Raw genomic sequence first — 17952 nt, 5'->3', positions numbered from 1 at the left:
CACACTGCAGTTGCTTCCTTCAGGAAGCAGTTGACTTGAGTTGGTTGATCCAAGTTCATTTCTCAGACCCAGCTGGATGCCATCTCGGCCTGCCTTTGCTGCACAGGCTGCTATATGGCACCGCAGTTGCTGCAGCACACTCCTGTGGAGGTAAAAGTAGATCAGTTCTTCACACCTAGGAGCACAAATCTTTCTTATAATAGTTGTGCTAATTGATTAACTTGCTTGGGCTGTCTGTTTCCCTTGTTAATTGTTCCTGTATTCTGGGAAGGAGAAGAGTTGAGTGGGGTTATTGTTTGTTGCATTATATTATGTCTGGATCCAGTGTTGGAGAGTAGTTTGTTGGAAAGAAATTCTCACCTTTGAGAGAAACTAGCGTTTTTGTTTTACGTCACCCTCCCTGATACTGTCCCGTCAATGTGTTTCATTGTTTATTGTGCTCTGAACAATTCAAGCCCACAGAGAGAGTTGAAATTGGATCAGGATGGATAATACTCAAGTAGCACTGAACAACAGTTCAGTTTATTCAGTCCGCTGGGTTATTGTATGAGGTATAAGACTAAGGAGGTTGAATGAAAAAGTAAGCAGGAAGAAATAATAAGTCTAAGGCATGGCAAGATGAAGTGATGCTCATTTCTAGCAGGCAGATTGAAGGCCTGGTTCAGGTAGTAACTGCAAACATCTCTCAGCATTTCTGTAGAGTCACCATTGTGTCACCGTCGTAAACATTCAAATATACAAGCAAGATTTGATCTCAGTAATACCGCATTTATATTGATGTCCACAGCTAAGACTTTGCGAACTTGGACAGTGCAGCTCTCAGGCTGAATGCTGATTTCTCTTGTAAACCAGTCTTTCAAATGAGGCTGCTACTGCGAATGCCTTTCCTTTGCATATTCAAATGGAAGTGAACATGTTTCTTTTTTAGTTTCTTTTTTTATATGAAAAATCATTCATTCATTATCCATACCTGCTTATTCCTGTTACAGGGAGTTAGAACCTAACCTAGCATGTATTTGGCAGGAGCCAGGGAAACACCTGTGTTCAGGTTGCTAGTCAGGTTACAAGGGCCAATACATAGCTAGAGAAATACAGATAGACAAACACAGTTATGCTCATACTGAGGAATAGTCTTGCCATATCTTTGAATATTTTTGAGTGCTACCATGTGTACCATGTACCATGTACCATAATTTAAAGCCAGTGTGTTGTAAGAGTACCCAACTAAAAGGTTATATGAGAAAGCATACTGCCATCTTGTTGTGTTTTATTGGTATTTATATAGAGTATTAAATGATCAGAGTTCATTACATCAGAAATATGCCATTAAGTGTTTAATCCTGTGTTGCAAGTCTGATACTCCAAGTAGATTAAAACAAATACCTGTCAAACCTTGTTCTGACATTGTATCCCTCGCAATTCCTGTGGTTTTGGCAACACTTGATTTGAGAGTTTCGACAGAACATTAACTTCCCATGCTACTTGAAATATGCTGATTGAACCTCTTCCTCTGCCTCTGCCGTCTCCTTTTCATCCTCCTTACCTAAACATCCAGGGATACAGCCTGAAGCGTTCCAGGCAGGCCTCATCTCATTCAGACTGTTTTGATTGGCAGTCTTTCCTCCACACCTGTTGGAGTGATTGGCAGGCAGTGGGACATCCTTATTACATCCTCACATCTCTTCATCGCTCCCCCCTTTCATCCCTTCCTCCTACCCAGTAATTGCTGACATTTATGCAGTGTTTCATGGTGTTTGCTAATGTATTAATGCTACGGAGCCTCAGAGGTGCCTTGCCTTGTGGGCCGGTGCCTCCCTCCGTTCCCCAGCTTGCATTAATGGAATCGTCCTTTACCTGTTAGGAGCCTTTGGAACCGAGGGCTTATTGAGGGGGCCTGGTGGTTGCCATAGCAACAGGGCTCAGCATTAAGCTCAGACAGCCCCCCCCCACCCTGGTGTGATTGGCTGCCTTCAGGTGACATTCAGCACAGGAGTTAGTCTGTCTGTCTCATGCTCTCATTTTATCTTTCCCTCCTTCTGTTCTCTTTGATATCTATAATTGTTTCTGTCTCTGCCCATCTTTCTCTCCCTGTCTTTATGCTTTCTGTGAAGCTTAGTGAGGAGGTGTTGTTGTCTTTATATGTGTAGGAATGTTCCTTCTCATTAGCTTGGTCACCTTTAGACCCTCCTGCTGCCTGCGAGCACAGAGGCAAAACACCACGCTGAATGGAAGACATAGCACCATAACACCCGCTGTTAGGTATCCCACTGATCCAGCAGTCATTTATGCCTACCTTGGCCTCTAGCTCTCTGTGTGTATGTGTGTATTTGTGTGTCAGCGTATATACATTGCCTGGCTGAACCCTAACACACTCTGTGCAGGACCCCACAGTCTAATCAGGAGTGACATATCTTCAGAAGGCGCAGAGGAGCCTGAATCAGGGAAACCAACAGGTGTTGAGGGTGGGGCGTGCTCCGTCTTTCTTCTTTTCTTCTCTCCCCTCTTCACCTCAGGTCTTTATTTCCCAAACTTTCACAAGAGCTTGTGTTTTTCTCAGCTTGTGCACCATCTCTCAACCCCCCCCACCTTCTTTCTCTCTTTCTATCTGCTCTCCCCTTTCTTAATCACTTTCTGCTCCCCTAGCCCTCTTTCTCTCCCTCTCTCTTCTTCCCTTGCTCCATCAGAGAGAGAGTTGAGTAAGGTAGTAGTGGGGTTGTGGTCGCTGTCAGTGCAGCTGTCAGTAGTAATTATCTCACACTCACAGCCAGACACCTAATCCAAACACTGCCCACACTAGAAAAGAAAAAATGAAACACAGGGAGAATGAAGGGAGAAAAAGAAGGGGAGAGAAGGGAAGAAAGGCATAGAGGGGAGAGGGGAAGGCGAAGGGGGTGAGGGAGAGAGAAAATTCTTTCCCTGTATCGGCCCTTGAATGCTTAGAGCCTCAATGCAAGTGTTAATTAAAAGAATCCAAAAAAGAGGAGCCAGTTCCTTTGTGTGGAGATGTGGGAGAGGGTCATTTGGGGGGGGTTAACCTCATCTCCCGCCCAGTGCCCTGCGGCACTTGAGCCTTGTTTCCACGTTTCACCACTGAACCGCCAAGCTGCACTTATGCACCTCAACATCAGGAGAAGCCATCGGGTCAAAGCGAGGAAGAGGATTGAGAGACGCTCAACCTATTTATTTATTTTTTTGCTTTTCACCTCCCCTCTTTGCATCCATGTCAACCCAAACCCTCCAGGCTGCCAATTGACAGGGGAAGTGATCAACTTTATTTATACACTTAGGCCCTTAGACGAAAACCTCTCATTGTGACTATGGGAGGGGTAAAGGGTTTGTGGGGGTCCTCTCAGCAGCCATTATTAAGATTCTCACGTTTGATTGCCACTCGATTGGGGAATAGGCAGAACGGAGTTGGGGCTGTTTCTTGACATTCCTAAGACTCACACCCAGTATGTCTTTGTCTGGCTCAGTACACACAGCTCTCTTTCTCAGCACTAAGTCAGTCCTCAGAACTGGCACCCATCATTTCTCAAATGCACATTCCTTATCCACAGTTGTTCTGCCTCTCAGTTAACAAAAAGCATTTAAAACTCATCTTTTACTCTTAGGGAAGTTTTGTTTTTGTTCCATTTCCATTCATTTCTGAAGGTTTTTTCCTCTGGAAAGATATGAAGAACACAACAATATAATGGACCCGTCTTCCAGTGCTAAATTACCCTGGTCAGACTTAAGTTACATGAGCACGGAAAAGGCAATTCAGTTAAGTGTTCTTCCTAGGTGTTCCAGGGATACTCGGCTGTCCTTGCTCTGACACTTTTAAACTTCTCATTGCCATAAGTACATTTGCTGCAAATTACTAGTAGACAAGAAACACAATCTGTTTCTTCTGTAATCTCTGTATATGCATGCCTGTCTTACTGTCTGGGCTTATTGACTGTTTGGGGCCTCATGGAAATAGTTTTAATTTAGTCAGATAACAAAAACGGGGGGAAAATATTTCTCTTTGTCCATTTTTATTTCTGACACTTTTAATTTGATTTTTAAATTTAATTTTGATAGTGTGCTATGAGGCATTCTTGCAAGAAAAGCTGATGTTTCCAGCGTTCTGTTATCACTGATGTTATTCCCTTCTTTGCATAGTTTCAACCTCGCGTCTCAATCTAGACGAGGCTTTCTTGGGCAGCTTTCTTTACTTAAGACAACAGGGAGAAGGAGGAGTCAGGACCTAGCAGGATATTATTCATTCTCAATCTGTCAGGGGAGATACTGTATTTCTCATATCTTCTCCTCAGTTATTGAGCTGGTGGGAATTTAAAACACAATTGTCAATATTATAACCTATTTCAGTACACCCCTAGCCTATGTTTTTTTTTTTTTTTTTTTTTAACGTCCCAGTAAATGAAAAAATGATTGCCGCTCTCTTGGGTTACAATGAGACAGGGTTCATTATCTTCTTTTAGTAAAGGCTCTAAGTAAACACTTGATATAATTTAAAGTAAAAAGTGCAGGTATGGAGGTCCTTCGCTTGGTGGCAAACGCAGAACAGATCTTTTGAGAACAGACCTGGTCATACATTCAGCACAGCCATTATTCTACAAATATTTTAGATTTTGGTTTGTTGCTGCTTTGCTTTCCCAGATAAAAAGTATAAGGTATTGTGAGAAGATAGAATACAATCAACAGTGCTTTACTTTGTCAGACGTTTTTGTGCTTATCAGTAGTAGCTACCCAGCAAGTATTCACTACTAAGTCTATGTTGCTGATAAGGTCTAGTGGTTTCATCATCCTCTCCTGCTATATAAGCTAAGGCCAGCATGAAGAATCACTCTCCTTTAAGAGACGCAGAGAGAGAGAAACTCCAGCAGTCTGTGTCGCCCCTTTTCAGACTCAATTGGCGTTGCATGTAATCGTCTCCTGATTCAACAATGACCAGCTGCTCTTTGTGTGTGTTAGCACCTGACAATGGGGCAGATCACAGGACCTCTGCGGGGGACGTGCAGCTTCTCTGCCCCTTGTCTCGCCCAGCCTGCCTGCGCTGCCTCGGTCACGTTGTTTAGAGGTTCAGTCTTCCAGACAAATGTTTGCATCTGTCGTTTTCTGCTTCACTCTGCCCAGTTAGTAGTTCATTGAATACACTGTTGCACTTGTGGAACAAGAATCAGGACATTCAGGGTAGAAGTTGACGTTGATTCACCAATCATGTTTAAATGCCTACGTGAATAAGCAAATATAACCTCATGTCCAGAGAGGATAGACATTTAGACACATCTAATTGAAAATAATGAAGTGGTATTATAAAATAGGCTACACATATGGCAGGAATAAATCCAAAATTTGGAATGCCACTGTGTACAAGGGAGGTATCTTTGCTTTCTCACTGCATCCTGTCACAGTCTTGCCTGTATTTGCTGCTGTCCCTGGTGTCGAGGCCTGGAGAGATTGGCTGTAATGAGTCCCTGCTGAACGCTGACATTTCCAGTCCTGGGTTTGGGTTTGGGAGCTCATTAGTCAGGTGTTCTCTTACTACAAACCACCACCACGCTAACTGCTACTGCAGGTGAAGGCAAACCTCATCAGTGTTCTCTCCTGATTAGAGAGATGGGCGAGCCTTTGTCTGAAAGTCATATTTGCCAATATGGACTGTTCTTGTGCCAGCTGGGGCATCGTACCTTGGTTTTAAATGGATTTAAATGAAGACCCTGGGCAGCTACTTTGTAGCTGACAGGTCTTTTTGAAACAAGCAGTCTTGAGTGATCTTTTTTTTTTTTTTTTTTATTGATGTCATTGATGAGCAGATTGGATACAAACGTATTTGCTGTGAAGCTCAAATGTAAGAGTAAGGTTATGCCAAAAAACAAAGTCTCATGTTTCAAAACCTTGATTTATTGGTCTAGCTTGTAAGACTTGACTAGCTTGACTGGAATAAGTGTTGATTTCTCTCTTTAGTTGAGTTCGAACCTGCACATAAGTGGGAATGAGAGCATTTCACCCTTGTCTTCAATCATTTTACATGCCTGTATTGGTCTGCTCTGTACTGAAGTGAACTGAAATTAAACAGGATGTTTGTGTGTTTTTCTCTGTCTTTAGATGACACTAGCTGTCTCTGGCATCAGTTATCCCTGCCATCACCTCAGTGTGTGTCGAAGGTCCTCACCAGCCAATGCACAGGAGCCCACAGAAGAGGTGCGTGCACTCACACACATACACTTCATGTCTCTCTCTCTCTCTCTCTCTCTCTCTCTCTCTCTCTCTCTCTCTCTCTCTCTCTCTCTCTCTCTCTCTCTCTCTCTCAAATACTTTAGTTTTGTGCTGTGGATTACTTTCCCCCTGGGCCATGTAAAAATATGTCTTAGCTAATCAAATATGGTAACAAAATACTCCTGTTGAATGAATGTGTGAAAATAAGTCTGCAAATAAATGAATGATTTATGTCTGCAGTGTCCAGATGTCCACATGATCAGTGATAGTGAGGGGGATGATTTTGAAGATGCGTCAGAGTTCAGTGTGGACGATTCAGAGATGTTCGGAATGGGCTCATCAACCTGTCGGAAATCACCCATGAGTACGTAAAACAGTGTTTCAGGGACAGATTTTGTCATAAGAATTATTACTTTAATGTTTTTTCCTTAGCACCAGCCATATATATTTCGATGCTTGCTTATTTGTTTTTATGTTTTGTAACTATTAATTAACACATATTACACATATGGCAAGTTTAAGCATTGACTTGTGTTGTCCCCTTGCAGTGCCAGAAAATAGTGAGAATGAAGGTGATGCCTTACTGCACTTTACTGCCGAATTTTCTACAAGGTCAGTAAACCATCGGGTACTGCTGATGTTGTTTTAAAGAGCCTTGCTTCCACTGAGGTTTAACAATGTGTATTATATTGCTTGCCTGTCGTGTGCGTGTACATGTGTGTCTTGTAGGTATGGAGACATCCACCCAATGTTCTTCATTGGATCTTTGGAGGCAGCATCTCAAGAGGCCTTCTATGGCAAAGCTAGAGATGTAAGTAGCACACTCCCACACCCCCCAGATCTATATTTTACTCTGCTGCGGAGGCCTCAGAGCCACCATTTCATATCATTTCATCGAAACCCTCATCAAATTTTCACCCTGACAGCTGAGGCTTTATTTTTAGCCGTCCAGTTTTCCCCTTGTTTCTCGGCTTTTGTCCTTTTAAGGAGGCTTGTATCAACTGACAGCTTGTGCGGATTACAGTCTTATTAGACTGTGAGGACACAGCAAGATGTTAGGGGGGTTCAGATCACCAGACACAGGGAGGGAGGGAGCGATCGAGGAACAGACAGGAAGAGCAGAATAGCAAGAACGTGGTCAGAATGCCGAGAAGGAGGGCACGAAAAAGTAAAACTCAGAGAGAGAAAGACTTTGGTAAAGGATAGAAGAAGAATGGGAGGAATAATAGTATGAGAGAACAAGGGATGGAGAGAGAGTGATAAACAGATGAAAACAGAGAGCAAAAAAGGAGCTTGGCTTCCTGCCTGCTTCCCAGCTGATCTTCTCTCCTAAGCCAGCACAATATGGCCAGTGTCTCCCTGGTGTTCACACTCTCTGTACTGTACCACTGTACACTGCGCAGCACAGGGGGTCAAATAGCATTCATTTTCATTTTATTTAAATTTATTTTATGGTGAGCTTGATTTAATTTTTATGGTGAGCTTGATTTAATTCATGTTAAATGAAACTTGACAAAGACTTGTATAACAGAAAACATTTGATCTGTCATAACCATCAGACCAAAATATGCTGCAACAGTTTTATTAAACAGTAGCATATGGGAACACTGTTACACACTTCCATCTATCCATCCATCTCCACTTCTGTTCTTCTCTTCCTTTTGAAAAGAAGTCTATTTCTTTCTGTTCTCACAGAAAGCCAAGAGCCTACCTCATTAAGTGTATATTGGAATAGGACAGATTTGACAGGAGGGGGAGGACTCATTGAGTTTATATACAGGGGAATCAGTCTCACTCTCTCAAAGCCTGGGAGAGGCTAATCACTAAGCAAAACACTACATTTGATGAAGTGTTTCTGAAGGTGTGTGTTGGGGGCTGTGGAGATGGACTCAATCCATCCTTAATGAAAATGCTTTGGGCCGTAGAGCTGAGCTGAGCTCAGCTGAACCCTCTTGGGGATCAGTGGTTAGTCAGAGTGTACAGAGAGATAGGCCACCCATCACTAGCCACGATCCTCACTAAATCCCCATCAACGCAGCGGTTAATCGCACTAACCCCACTCTCCTCCGCCCTGCACTCCTCTCCTGTGTCTGCCACACACAAAGACACATCAAAATTCATAGCCTTGCTAGAGAGGGGAGATCAGGGGTTTATCACAGCCAAGTATGCGCTTTAAAGCCCAGTGACAGCGTCACAGAGTCAAGAGGAAAGAGCATCATTGAAGAGAGAGTCGGTGAAATGGATACCAGCAAGAAGAGCTGTTGGTCACTTCATGTCGACCGTGACTCTCAGGGTTGTTGGCTTTTGCTGTGTTTATGCAATACAGTGTTCATCTAGAAAACATGAGAGAAACTTAACTATTTGTCAGTTTCACTGAGCAAATTTTTAGTGGCTGAATTAAGCTCAAACATAATTGTAATTGGATTTATGTTTTAATAGAGAGAGTTAACTGAGCCTGCTTGCTCTGTCCCAGTCTCTGTTCACATTCATACAGTCCTACACAGTCACAGCTGGGAGCTGCCCAGTACAGCCACAGTCTTTCACTGTGCTGCTGGCGACTGAGCATTTCCACACCAGCAGCTGGAGGTGAATTGCTCAGCCAGTGGCATCTGCACAGTAGTTACTGAGGGAGAGAATTTGATCATGTCATTTCATGGTCACTAGGCCGTTTCCTGAAGCTGCAGTTCTTAAGGAATAATATATTAATTTGTGTTATTTTTTAAATCAGATTCTTGTAAAATACGCAGAAATTTGCTCTAGAAACCCCCCTCACAGGTGGCAATATGGAAAGTTCACGTCACCCCAACTTGGATGCCATATGGCATTTTGATGTAAGTCATCAAGATCTAATGCTATAAATCACTGGGAACACTGACTCATGAGTTGCGGGCTGCACCCACCAATAGATAAATTAAGAATGAAGTGAAATTATTGTGCCATCTGCTCAACTTTAGCTTTTTGGGGTATTTGCAAAGTGCAGTATGAAAGATATTTTAACTATTTGTTCAATCGATAATCAGTGTCATCCATACACAGATAACTGTTCGGCTTTAAACATGTAATGGAATTTGATTCGTTTATTCACACTTAGGCAACTGTCCGAAACAGGAGGGGTCATTCTGAATTTGTGTTTCTATGTTAAAAAGGGGAAATGTGTTTTCAGTGGGGTGTTGAGAGCCTCCAGTGTGGTTGAGCATTGATCTGAATGTGTTTTCCCACTGTGTGTGGGAGGTCACCGGATCAGTCATTTGAGCTCTTCATTTTGATGTGTTTGTTTTTCCAGACTGAGCCTGCCATCCGTGGAACAATCACTTTCTCAACTTCTCTCCTCCTCTGTACCTTTCTGTCTGTGCGTGTATCTCATTCACCGCTCTCCCTGTGAAACATGCTTACGATTAAAAGCTTCCCCTCAATGTTTCATAAATAACATCCACTGAATGTTAGTTCATTAGGACTGTGCCCTAATTAAAACCAGTGGCCACTGTATCTGTCACAGGTGACATTCTTTTCACTGTGTGGTCTCATCATCAGATACTAAATGGTGGAGAGTGATAGCAAAGATAAGAGTAAAGGATGTTTGTTTTAAATTCGTAATGTATTGGTGAAAATAAATAGAAATGTTGTGCACTGTGATACGTTAAATTTAATGCAGGTTACGATATTCCTAAATGAAAGCGCATCATAATGCATGATGGGTGTTATTTTCTTAGAAACTTGTATTTGTGCCACCTACTCAATTTCCTTAATTAAAATATCTATAAAGAATGTGTATAGAATCCGACATTTTGAGGTGGTTCAATACATGTTGATTACATTTGATAAATTTTTGATTACATTGTAATATTTTATTTTTATTTTTTTGGTGATGCAGAGTCTTAGTCGTGAGGTGGTTTTATATGCTGATTACTAGACAGTGCAGCATACCCTGGATTACCCACAGAGCATAACAAGAGCCTGTAAAGTTTTCTTTTGTGTGACACACCGAGGTATCTGTTTGTGTGAATTGTGTCTTTATGGGTGCATGTCATGGAAACGGGAAAATAACACCTGCCTGTCCTAATGACCTGCAGTACAGAGATTCATTTGGTAGAACCAGCCAAACACTTGTTTCACAAGTGTCATGTTGCCCCAGCAAAACAAACCAGCCATATCGAAGGAAAAATGATGTGCGCGTGCGTGTGTGTGTGTGTTCTCAGACTCATCTGATTGCAGCACAGACAGAAGAGAGAATTGATTTTCATGTTACAGATAATAGCACAGTCCAGAAAATGTCCCTTTTGGGTTCATGTTCAGCTGTCTTTTCAGACAGTTTACATGGAGTAGGACAAAATTACAGTTGAGCTGTTGTGAGATGTAGCATGAAAGAGATTGCTTTTGCCATGAGGGCTACAAAATTTTTTGCCTCACTTTGTTTTAGAATGATTCACAAATAAAAAGGAATGGTGTGCTTTCCTAAAGCATATCTGAGACAGTCAACATATACCATATGCCAGATGTCTTTAAAGAATCTGTATTGATGAAACGTTAGATAGTAAATCATTCGGATTTAACAATTCATTCATTGCATTGAGGCATCAATTATAAATACTAACGATTCAGCTGAAATCTTTCGGCCAAAAACATAAATGGAATTAATCACTCTGACTTTGGTCGTCATCTATATAAAATGCTTTGATTCAAGTCATTCACAATTCTTAGTAAAAAGAAAGACCTAACATTGCGGTGAGTGAGCAGAATACTATATACTACAACTTTTTTTGGTTAGCTGTGTTTTTTTATGTAATAAATAATGTTAATAATTCTGTTTTTTTTTTTTTCCAGAAGAAAAGGGGTAGTCGTACATTATTGCCCGCATTTATTTAATAGATATACAAATTTGGATAAAATCAAATCATGGTGGTTTTGCAAACTTGAATTGAATTCAGTCATTCCAAAAAAATAAGTCTAGCGTAAGTTAGACTGCCAGCTAGTGAATGAAATAGAGTCAGTGTTAAGCCAAAGATTCTCACTGTTGTACATCATGTGTTCAGTGCTCTCTGGGTCTTCTAGTGTGTGTGTTTAGCCTGATAAGGGAGGCCCACGGCTTCCAAAGATGTGAGTCAGGCTTTGTCACTTGGTCAGGATACGTCCTGCAAGACCAATAAGGGGCAGTTCGAACCGGCATACTTGATACATGATACAAAACCAATAGCACCATCAGTGCTGTGTCAAAAGCGTATGTGCAAGATCCACTCTGACTAACATGGGAGTTTGGGCAAACAACACAATGAAAAATCTTCAGTGCCTCTGCCTCATTTACACACAGGTCAATTTTGAAACTTTAGAAAAATGTTGGTACCGTATGAATGGGAGGCTCTAAGATTTATACCAGATGTGGGATTGATGATTATACAGTGGGAGGCCCTGAGCCACGTCAGAGCTGACAGTATTCTGCTGTGTGCAATCTGTAGTCACACACACACACAAAGCAAGCTAAGTTTTAGGTGAACAGGTGTCAGGAAGGGCTATGGGGTCACTATCTCGCTCAGGTTGGACCTAGTAATTTAGCTGAACTGGGGATTTGCTCCTCCCTGCTAAGAAAAGCAATACAAAAGATCTGACTTGAAAGAGAGGAGAGAACAGAGGGCTATGGACAGTTTAACTAAGATGAAGGAGCTGATGTTATTTGAACCTTCAGTTGGCCAAAATGCCCACTTTGTTTAGTCTTTACACTTGCTCTAATTGAGCATGTATGCGAGTATGAGTCCTTCACTTACCGGTACCACACAGCCGCATTTGTGCGTCCGTGCATGTGTGTTGCCGTTTGTGTGTGTATGGGGTTTTTTTTTTTTTTTTTTTTTAATGCTCTAAAACTCTCCCTCCCCTCTCTCTCACTCATTCCTCTCTCAAGACTGAATTTGCTTGTCTTCTCAGCATGAGTGTTTAATCTTTTCAGGCCGTTGAATCGGTCCAATGAATGAGCCCCCAGCTCCTTCTCTCTAGGAGCCCGGGAGATTATTCTAAAGCACTAATCGTTGAGCAAACACAGCAGTGCTCTCCCACTCCTATTCTACACAGGCCACAATATAGCACAACTTCTTCTTTCACTTTCTCTCACTTTTTATGCCCTTTGTAGATTTTCTGCTTTTTTACGTTTGTAGCCTAGTTTACTGCTCCCGAGAAACAGACCCCTTGAGTCCCCCTTCAAAACCATTAAAAAAAAAAACAAAAAACAGCGAAGTGGAGACTGAGAGAGAAGTTTTTATTGTTGATGTTGTTTTTTTTATAGCAAGAGAAGTCACATGTAATTTAGAGAGCATTATTTCCTACATCGCCCCCTGGAACCTTTTATGTTTGTGGGTGTGTTTGTTTTTTAATTAGTTTGTCAGTGGGGAGAATCTGCCAGGCTTATATGATGGTGTCAATATCCTTGGATTTGGAGCTTCGTCAATATTGTCTGGCCCTGCCGCTACTAACCTGAACAGGCCGCTGGCATTTGGTGTAAAATAAATAGAGTGATTTGTCTGTTTTGTTTTCTCCATATCTTCATCGCCTCCAAGAGAAGTTTTATTTACACCGCTCTCCATTTGATTTTGTGTGGTATTTGCTTTTTTCGCCAGTTGTGGCCCTGCTTTGGTCTATGGGAGCAGTGCTGCCTCTGCTCCTAATGGTGTCTCGTGTCATTTTATGGTCATGTAGTGTGGAAATATCTCTCAAGTTATGAGACACACGGTTCAGAGATCTCACGCTACAGGGACATACAAGGCAGTGCTGAGAAGGCTGGATTTTTTGAGAATATCAAATTGTTTAAAATAGCCATTTGTTTCTGGTGGGAGATCCTAATTTTCCAGATGTTTCCCCGTGTTTCTGTCAATTTTCCTATTTTGCTTTACTGAATTAGAAAATAAAATATTTACTAAAGGACCTCTAAAGAAACTTCAGTTGTGTTGGTTTCAGTAGAGTTTTTGTGCCACATGTTGTTTTAGTGGCTGTTCCATCCTGTCAAGAAAATCATCCAGAACGGAACCACTTGTATGTTGACCTCACGTCTTTTCCTTCTCCATCTTTCTCTCTTTCTCTCTCTCTCTCTCTGCCTCCTTTTCTCTCTTCTTTCTTTTCCTCTCTGCAGAGAAAGCTGCTGGCCATCTACCTCCACAATGATGAGAGTGTCCTCAGCAACGTCTTCTGCTCCCAGATGATGTGTGCTGACTCCATCGTCTCCTATCTGAGCCAGAACTTCATAACATGGGCCTGGGACGTCACTAAAGAAGCTAACAAAGCCAGGTACGGCAGACAGCCAGCAGGATCTTTGATTATTTGCTGGTGGCCTACTGTGAATGGAGCCGCAGAATTTATCAATAATATCATACTGTTTTCCCCTTCAAAATGAATGTGAACACAGATTTTTAATGTAATCTCAGTAATTATAATTTAAAATGAACTTTTTCCCTAATTCTCCCAAAGATTTTATGTGTGTGCGTGCGTATGTGTCTCAGTAAGAAACATACACTCTATGTCCACTATATTAAGTACACCAAGCTGCAGCTGCAGCTGCAGTGCAGGATAAGAGTCCCTTTCATCTGTAGAACAGGCTCAATTCTGCAAGGTATAGATTCAAGAAGGTGCTAAAAAGGTCCCATAGGGAATTTTCATCCTGTAAGCATCCCTTTTCACTTCATCCCAAAGGTGCTTGACACGGGGTCGTGATCTCAGGACAGCACTGGAGGAAGCTAAAGTCACTGTCTTGTTCCTGGAACCATCTAGAGTCGATGATGTATTTTTCATCTTGAATTATCCCCTTTCAAAATGGTAAACTGTAGCCATAAAGGGAAACACCTGGACAGCACAGATGTTTAAATAATAAATGATGCTCACTTGATAATAATGGGCCCGATGTTTGCACAGAAAACATTCCAGAAGTATCCATAGATTCAGGTTGGTCATGCCAGTTCTGATTCTGCCATTTGCACATCACAATATTTTTCTACTCCTCTGTCATCTGATTATCACTTGCCCGCTGTACCTTCATCTTGCTCCAAGCTGACAGGTGCAGATCTTGTTATAGTCTTCTGCTGCTAAAGACCAACCACTTTAAGGTTCAGTGAGCTGTGCGTTTTGAGAGGTTCCTCTGAGCACCGTTGTTGTGTTGAGCTGTTATTCGCATTCTTGTGGCCCTCCTGTTAGCTTGAACATGTCTGGCCATTGTCCTGATCTCTCATGAGCAAGCCGTTTCCCATAGTATTGCCACTAATGTTTTGTTAATAGCATCATTCTCAGCCAACTCTGGGCACTGTAGTGCATGAAAATCTCAGGATAGTGGACTTCTCTCAGATACAGGAAACAGCACATCTGTCACCACTGATTACATAATGTTCAAACTCACTTAAATCCCATGTCTTGCCCACTGAAAAGTTTAGTTGAACAGTAACCAAGCTTCTCATCCCCAACTACATGCTTTATACCTTTGCTTTATTTATATGTGGCTCACTGTCTGGAGGAGCAAGCCGTTTGCATAAATAGGGAGCTCTGCCAAATAAAGTGGATATTGAATGGCTTTCAATAAATGATATTCCCTGAGTCAAGAGTCAAGATAACTTTTATTATCTCTGAAAGGGTAAATTTGGTTGGCAACAGGAACTTCCATTTAAATACCCATGTAGACAGCAGAGCAATAAAGACAAAGGTATACAGACCTTAGAAACCATAAAGATCAGACAAAAGCAGAGACATTAAAAGAGATATTAAAGATGGAAGGAAAGTTGAAAAGATAAAATCAAAATAATGGAAAGGTAAAAAATGAATAAAACATTAAAATACAAAATAAGAAAAATACTAAAAACCAATAAGAGCCTCTGTGTTTATTAAAGTGTCTAAGTACTGTGGTGGTCCCTTAGTCTGAAGTGAAGATGAAACCTTAGGGCAGCTGTCATGAAACGGTTGCTAAAGCTTTGGGTGAATATTTTTTGCTCTAATGGGTGCCCGCTTCCTCACTTGCTGTGCTTACATACACTATATTACCAAAAGTATTCGCTCACCCATTCAAATGATCAGAATCAGGTGTCCTAATCACTTGGCCTGGCCACAGGTGTATAAAATCAAGCACTCAGGCATGCAGACTGTGAAACAAGACATTTGTGAAAGAATGGGCCGCTCTCAGGAGCTCAGTGAATTCCAGCGTGGAACTGTCATAGGATGCCACCTGTGCAACAAATCCAGTCGTGAAATTTACTCGCTCCTAAATATTCCACAGTCAACTGTCAGCTCTATTATAACAAAATGGAAGCGTTTGGGAACAACAGCAACTCAGCCACGAAGTGGTAGGCCACGTAAAGTGACGGAGAGGGGTCAGCGGATGCTGAAGCGCATAGTGCAAAGAGGTCGCCGACTTTCTGCACAGTCAATTGCTACAGAGCTACAAACTTCATGTGACCTTCAGATTAGCCCAAGTACAGTACGCAGAGAGCTTCATGGAATGGGTTTCCATGGCCGAGCAGCTGCAGCCAAGCCACACATCACCAAGTGCAATGCAAAGCGTCGGATGCAATGGTGTAAAGCACGCCGCCACTGGCCTCTAGAGCAGTGGAGACGCGTTCTCTGGAGTGATGAATCACGCTTTTCCATCTGGCAATCTGATGGACGAGTCTGGGTTTGGAGGTTGCCAGGAGAACGGTACATTTCAGACTGCATTGTGCCGACTGTGAAATTTGGTGGAGGAGGAATTATGGTGTGGGGTTGTTTTTCAGGAGCTGGGCTTGGCCCCTTAGTTCCAGTGAAAGGAACTTTGAATGCTTCAGGATACCAAAACATTTTGGACAATTCCATGCTCCCAACCTTGTGGGAACAGTTTGGAGCGGGCCCCTTCCTCTTCCAACATGACTGTGCACCAGTGCACAAAGCAAGGTCCATAAAGACATGGATGACAGAGTCTGGTGTGGATGAACTTGACTGGCCTGCACAGAGTCCTGACCTGAACCCGATAGAACACCTTTGGGATGAATTAGAGCGGAGACTGAGAGCCAGGCCTTCTCGACCAACATCAGTGTGTGACCTCACCAATGCGCTTTTGGAAGAATGGTCAAAAATTCCTATAAACACTCTCCTCAACCTTGTGGACAGTCTTCCCAGAAGAGTTGAAGCTGTAATAGCTGCAAAAGGTGGACCGACATCATATTGAACTCTATGGGTTAGGAATGGGATGGCACTTCAGTTCATAGTATGAGTAAAGGCAGGTGAGCGAATACTTTTGGTAATATAGTGTAGATAGCTGTGGAATGGGTGATTGTTGTTCTTTATCTGTCATTATCTCTAAAATTTTGATTAACATTTGTTTATACAGGTTGGACACAGATTTTTGACTAAGACCAGGTGGTTTACTGGTATAGCAAACTGCACACTCTAATTTGTGCCTGTGCATGGATCTGATAGGACAGACAAGGCCGAGGGTTTGTACACTCTGCACAACAAATGAATATAGTAATGACGTTAGTCCCCGTCTGACATTAAAATACTTTCAATCCTTACAAAATTAAACTGTTCTTGCGTCCTCCTGTACATTGTTGCTGCACATGCATCAAATTTTAATTTGCCATCTGCCTCAATACCAACATGTTTGGAGAGGTGTAGATTTTCTTAATGACAGACACCACTGTGTAAATGAGAGAGGGACTCGTGTTGATGCAATTAAAACTGATCATCATATCTTCGGTGTTGCTGACATTTATCTCAAGGTGCCGCTGGTTACACTAGTTGGTGAAGTGCATGATTTCATTTGTAAAGCTGTTTTAAAGCACTGGTGGTAAAACACCACCTCGGTGGGGTCCTGTGTTAATGGGCAGTCAAGTCGACCTGTTTGAGTTCTTTATGTCTGGAAATTGTTGATGTATTTGTAAGTCTAGGATTTTACCCAAATGGAATAGCTTTCTGGCCATCAGATATGACTGTTTATCAAAAGCTCTACTGAAATCATTTAAAATAACATTAATCATGGTGTAAAGTGACTGAAGGCATGCCAAAGTAAGATGTTGTGATCAGCACATGTAGGGCGATAGGCAAAACGAACCCCACCAACCTGCTACTGATGGGTGTGACAGTCTTTGCAGTTACAGTCTTTTGTGTACATTTCATTGGAGCAGAGGTATGTGCGATAGATCACTCATCTCCTCTGGACAGGCTTTCTCTGACATGCAACTAGATTTGTGAGAAAGGAGCTCTGCAAAGCATTAGAATGGAAACTGTCTGAAAAATCTTCTGGCTGAAACATCCATACCTGGTTGTAGAGCTTCCACTAAGAGAATTTTAATGGCTATGGAAATTCATGTAGACAAGCTTTCAGCAGTGCCTTGCTCCATCCACCTCATACTGCAGTGTAGCTGCCGTAAATTTCAATTTGAAGAAGAAAAAAGTGACTTGAAAGCTTGAAGATGACATCTTAATTGCCGGCATTCAGCCCCCACATTAGTGTGCACACACTTTCTCTGCATCTTCAGACACCCTTTTGAAGCAGGGCGGTGGCTTGCTAACAAATGGTGGTGTGTTTGCATTATGAGGCCCCTGATTTGGAGATCTTGTCTAAGCTGTCTGGACAGAGGGTCAGTGAGAGAGATACAGGGCACTGTTAAGAGTCCAAACATCTCTATCAGTCTAGCGATAGTCACAGTATCAGCATGTTGCAAATTAACTCTCCTGTGTTGGTAGTGAAATGGTCTGTATACGTGTACACACACATTATACACGTTATACGAATTTAAATTCAGCCTATGCTATCAAAGTTTC

The 17952-nt window shown here is 42.1% G+C and overlaps 1 protein-coding gene across 1 annotated transcript in view; it reads left to right on the top strand.

Annotated features, from left to right (window-relative positions):
- faf1 (Fas (TNFRSF6) associated factor 1) overlaps window positions 1-17952 on the top strand; it is a 70562-nt gene that overhangs the window by 29658 nt on the left and 22952 nt on the right. The window contains exons 9-13 of the mRNA XM_030050087.1: window positions 6091-6186; window positions 6442-6565; window positions 6750-6813; window positions 6931-7012; window positions 13310-13464. Of these exons, the coding sequence (XP_029905947.1) occupies window positions 6091-6186; window positions 6442-6565; window positions 6750-6813; window positions 6931-7012; window positions 13310-13464 (521 nt within the window). The remainder of the gene's footprint in view (window positions 1-6090; window positions 6187-6441; window positions 6566-6749; window positions 6814-6930; window positions 7013-13309; window positions 13465-17952) is intronic.

This window comes from Myripristis murdjan, chromosome 4, assembly GCF_902150065.1.
Source record: "Myripristis murdjan chromosome 4, fMyrMur1.1, whole genome shotgun sequence".
NCBI classification, from domain to species: domain Eukaryota; kingdom Metazoa; phylum Chordata; class Actinopteri; order Holocentriformes; family Holocentridae; genus Myripristis; species Myripristis murdjan.
This window is presented reverse-complemented; position numbering and strand designations above follow the sequence as displayed.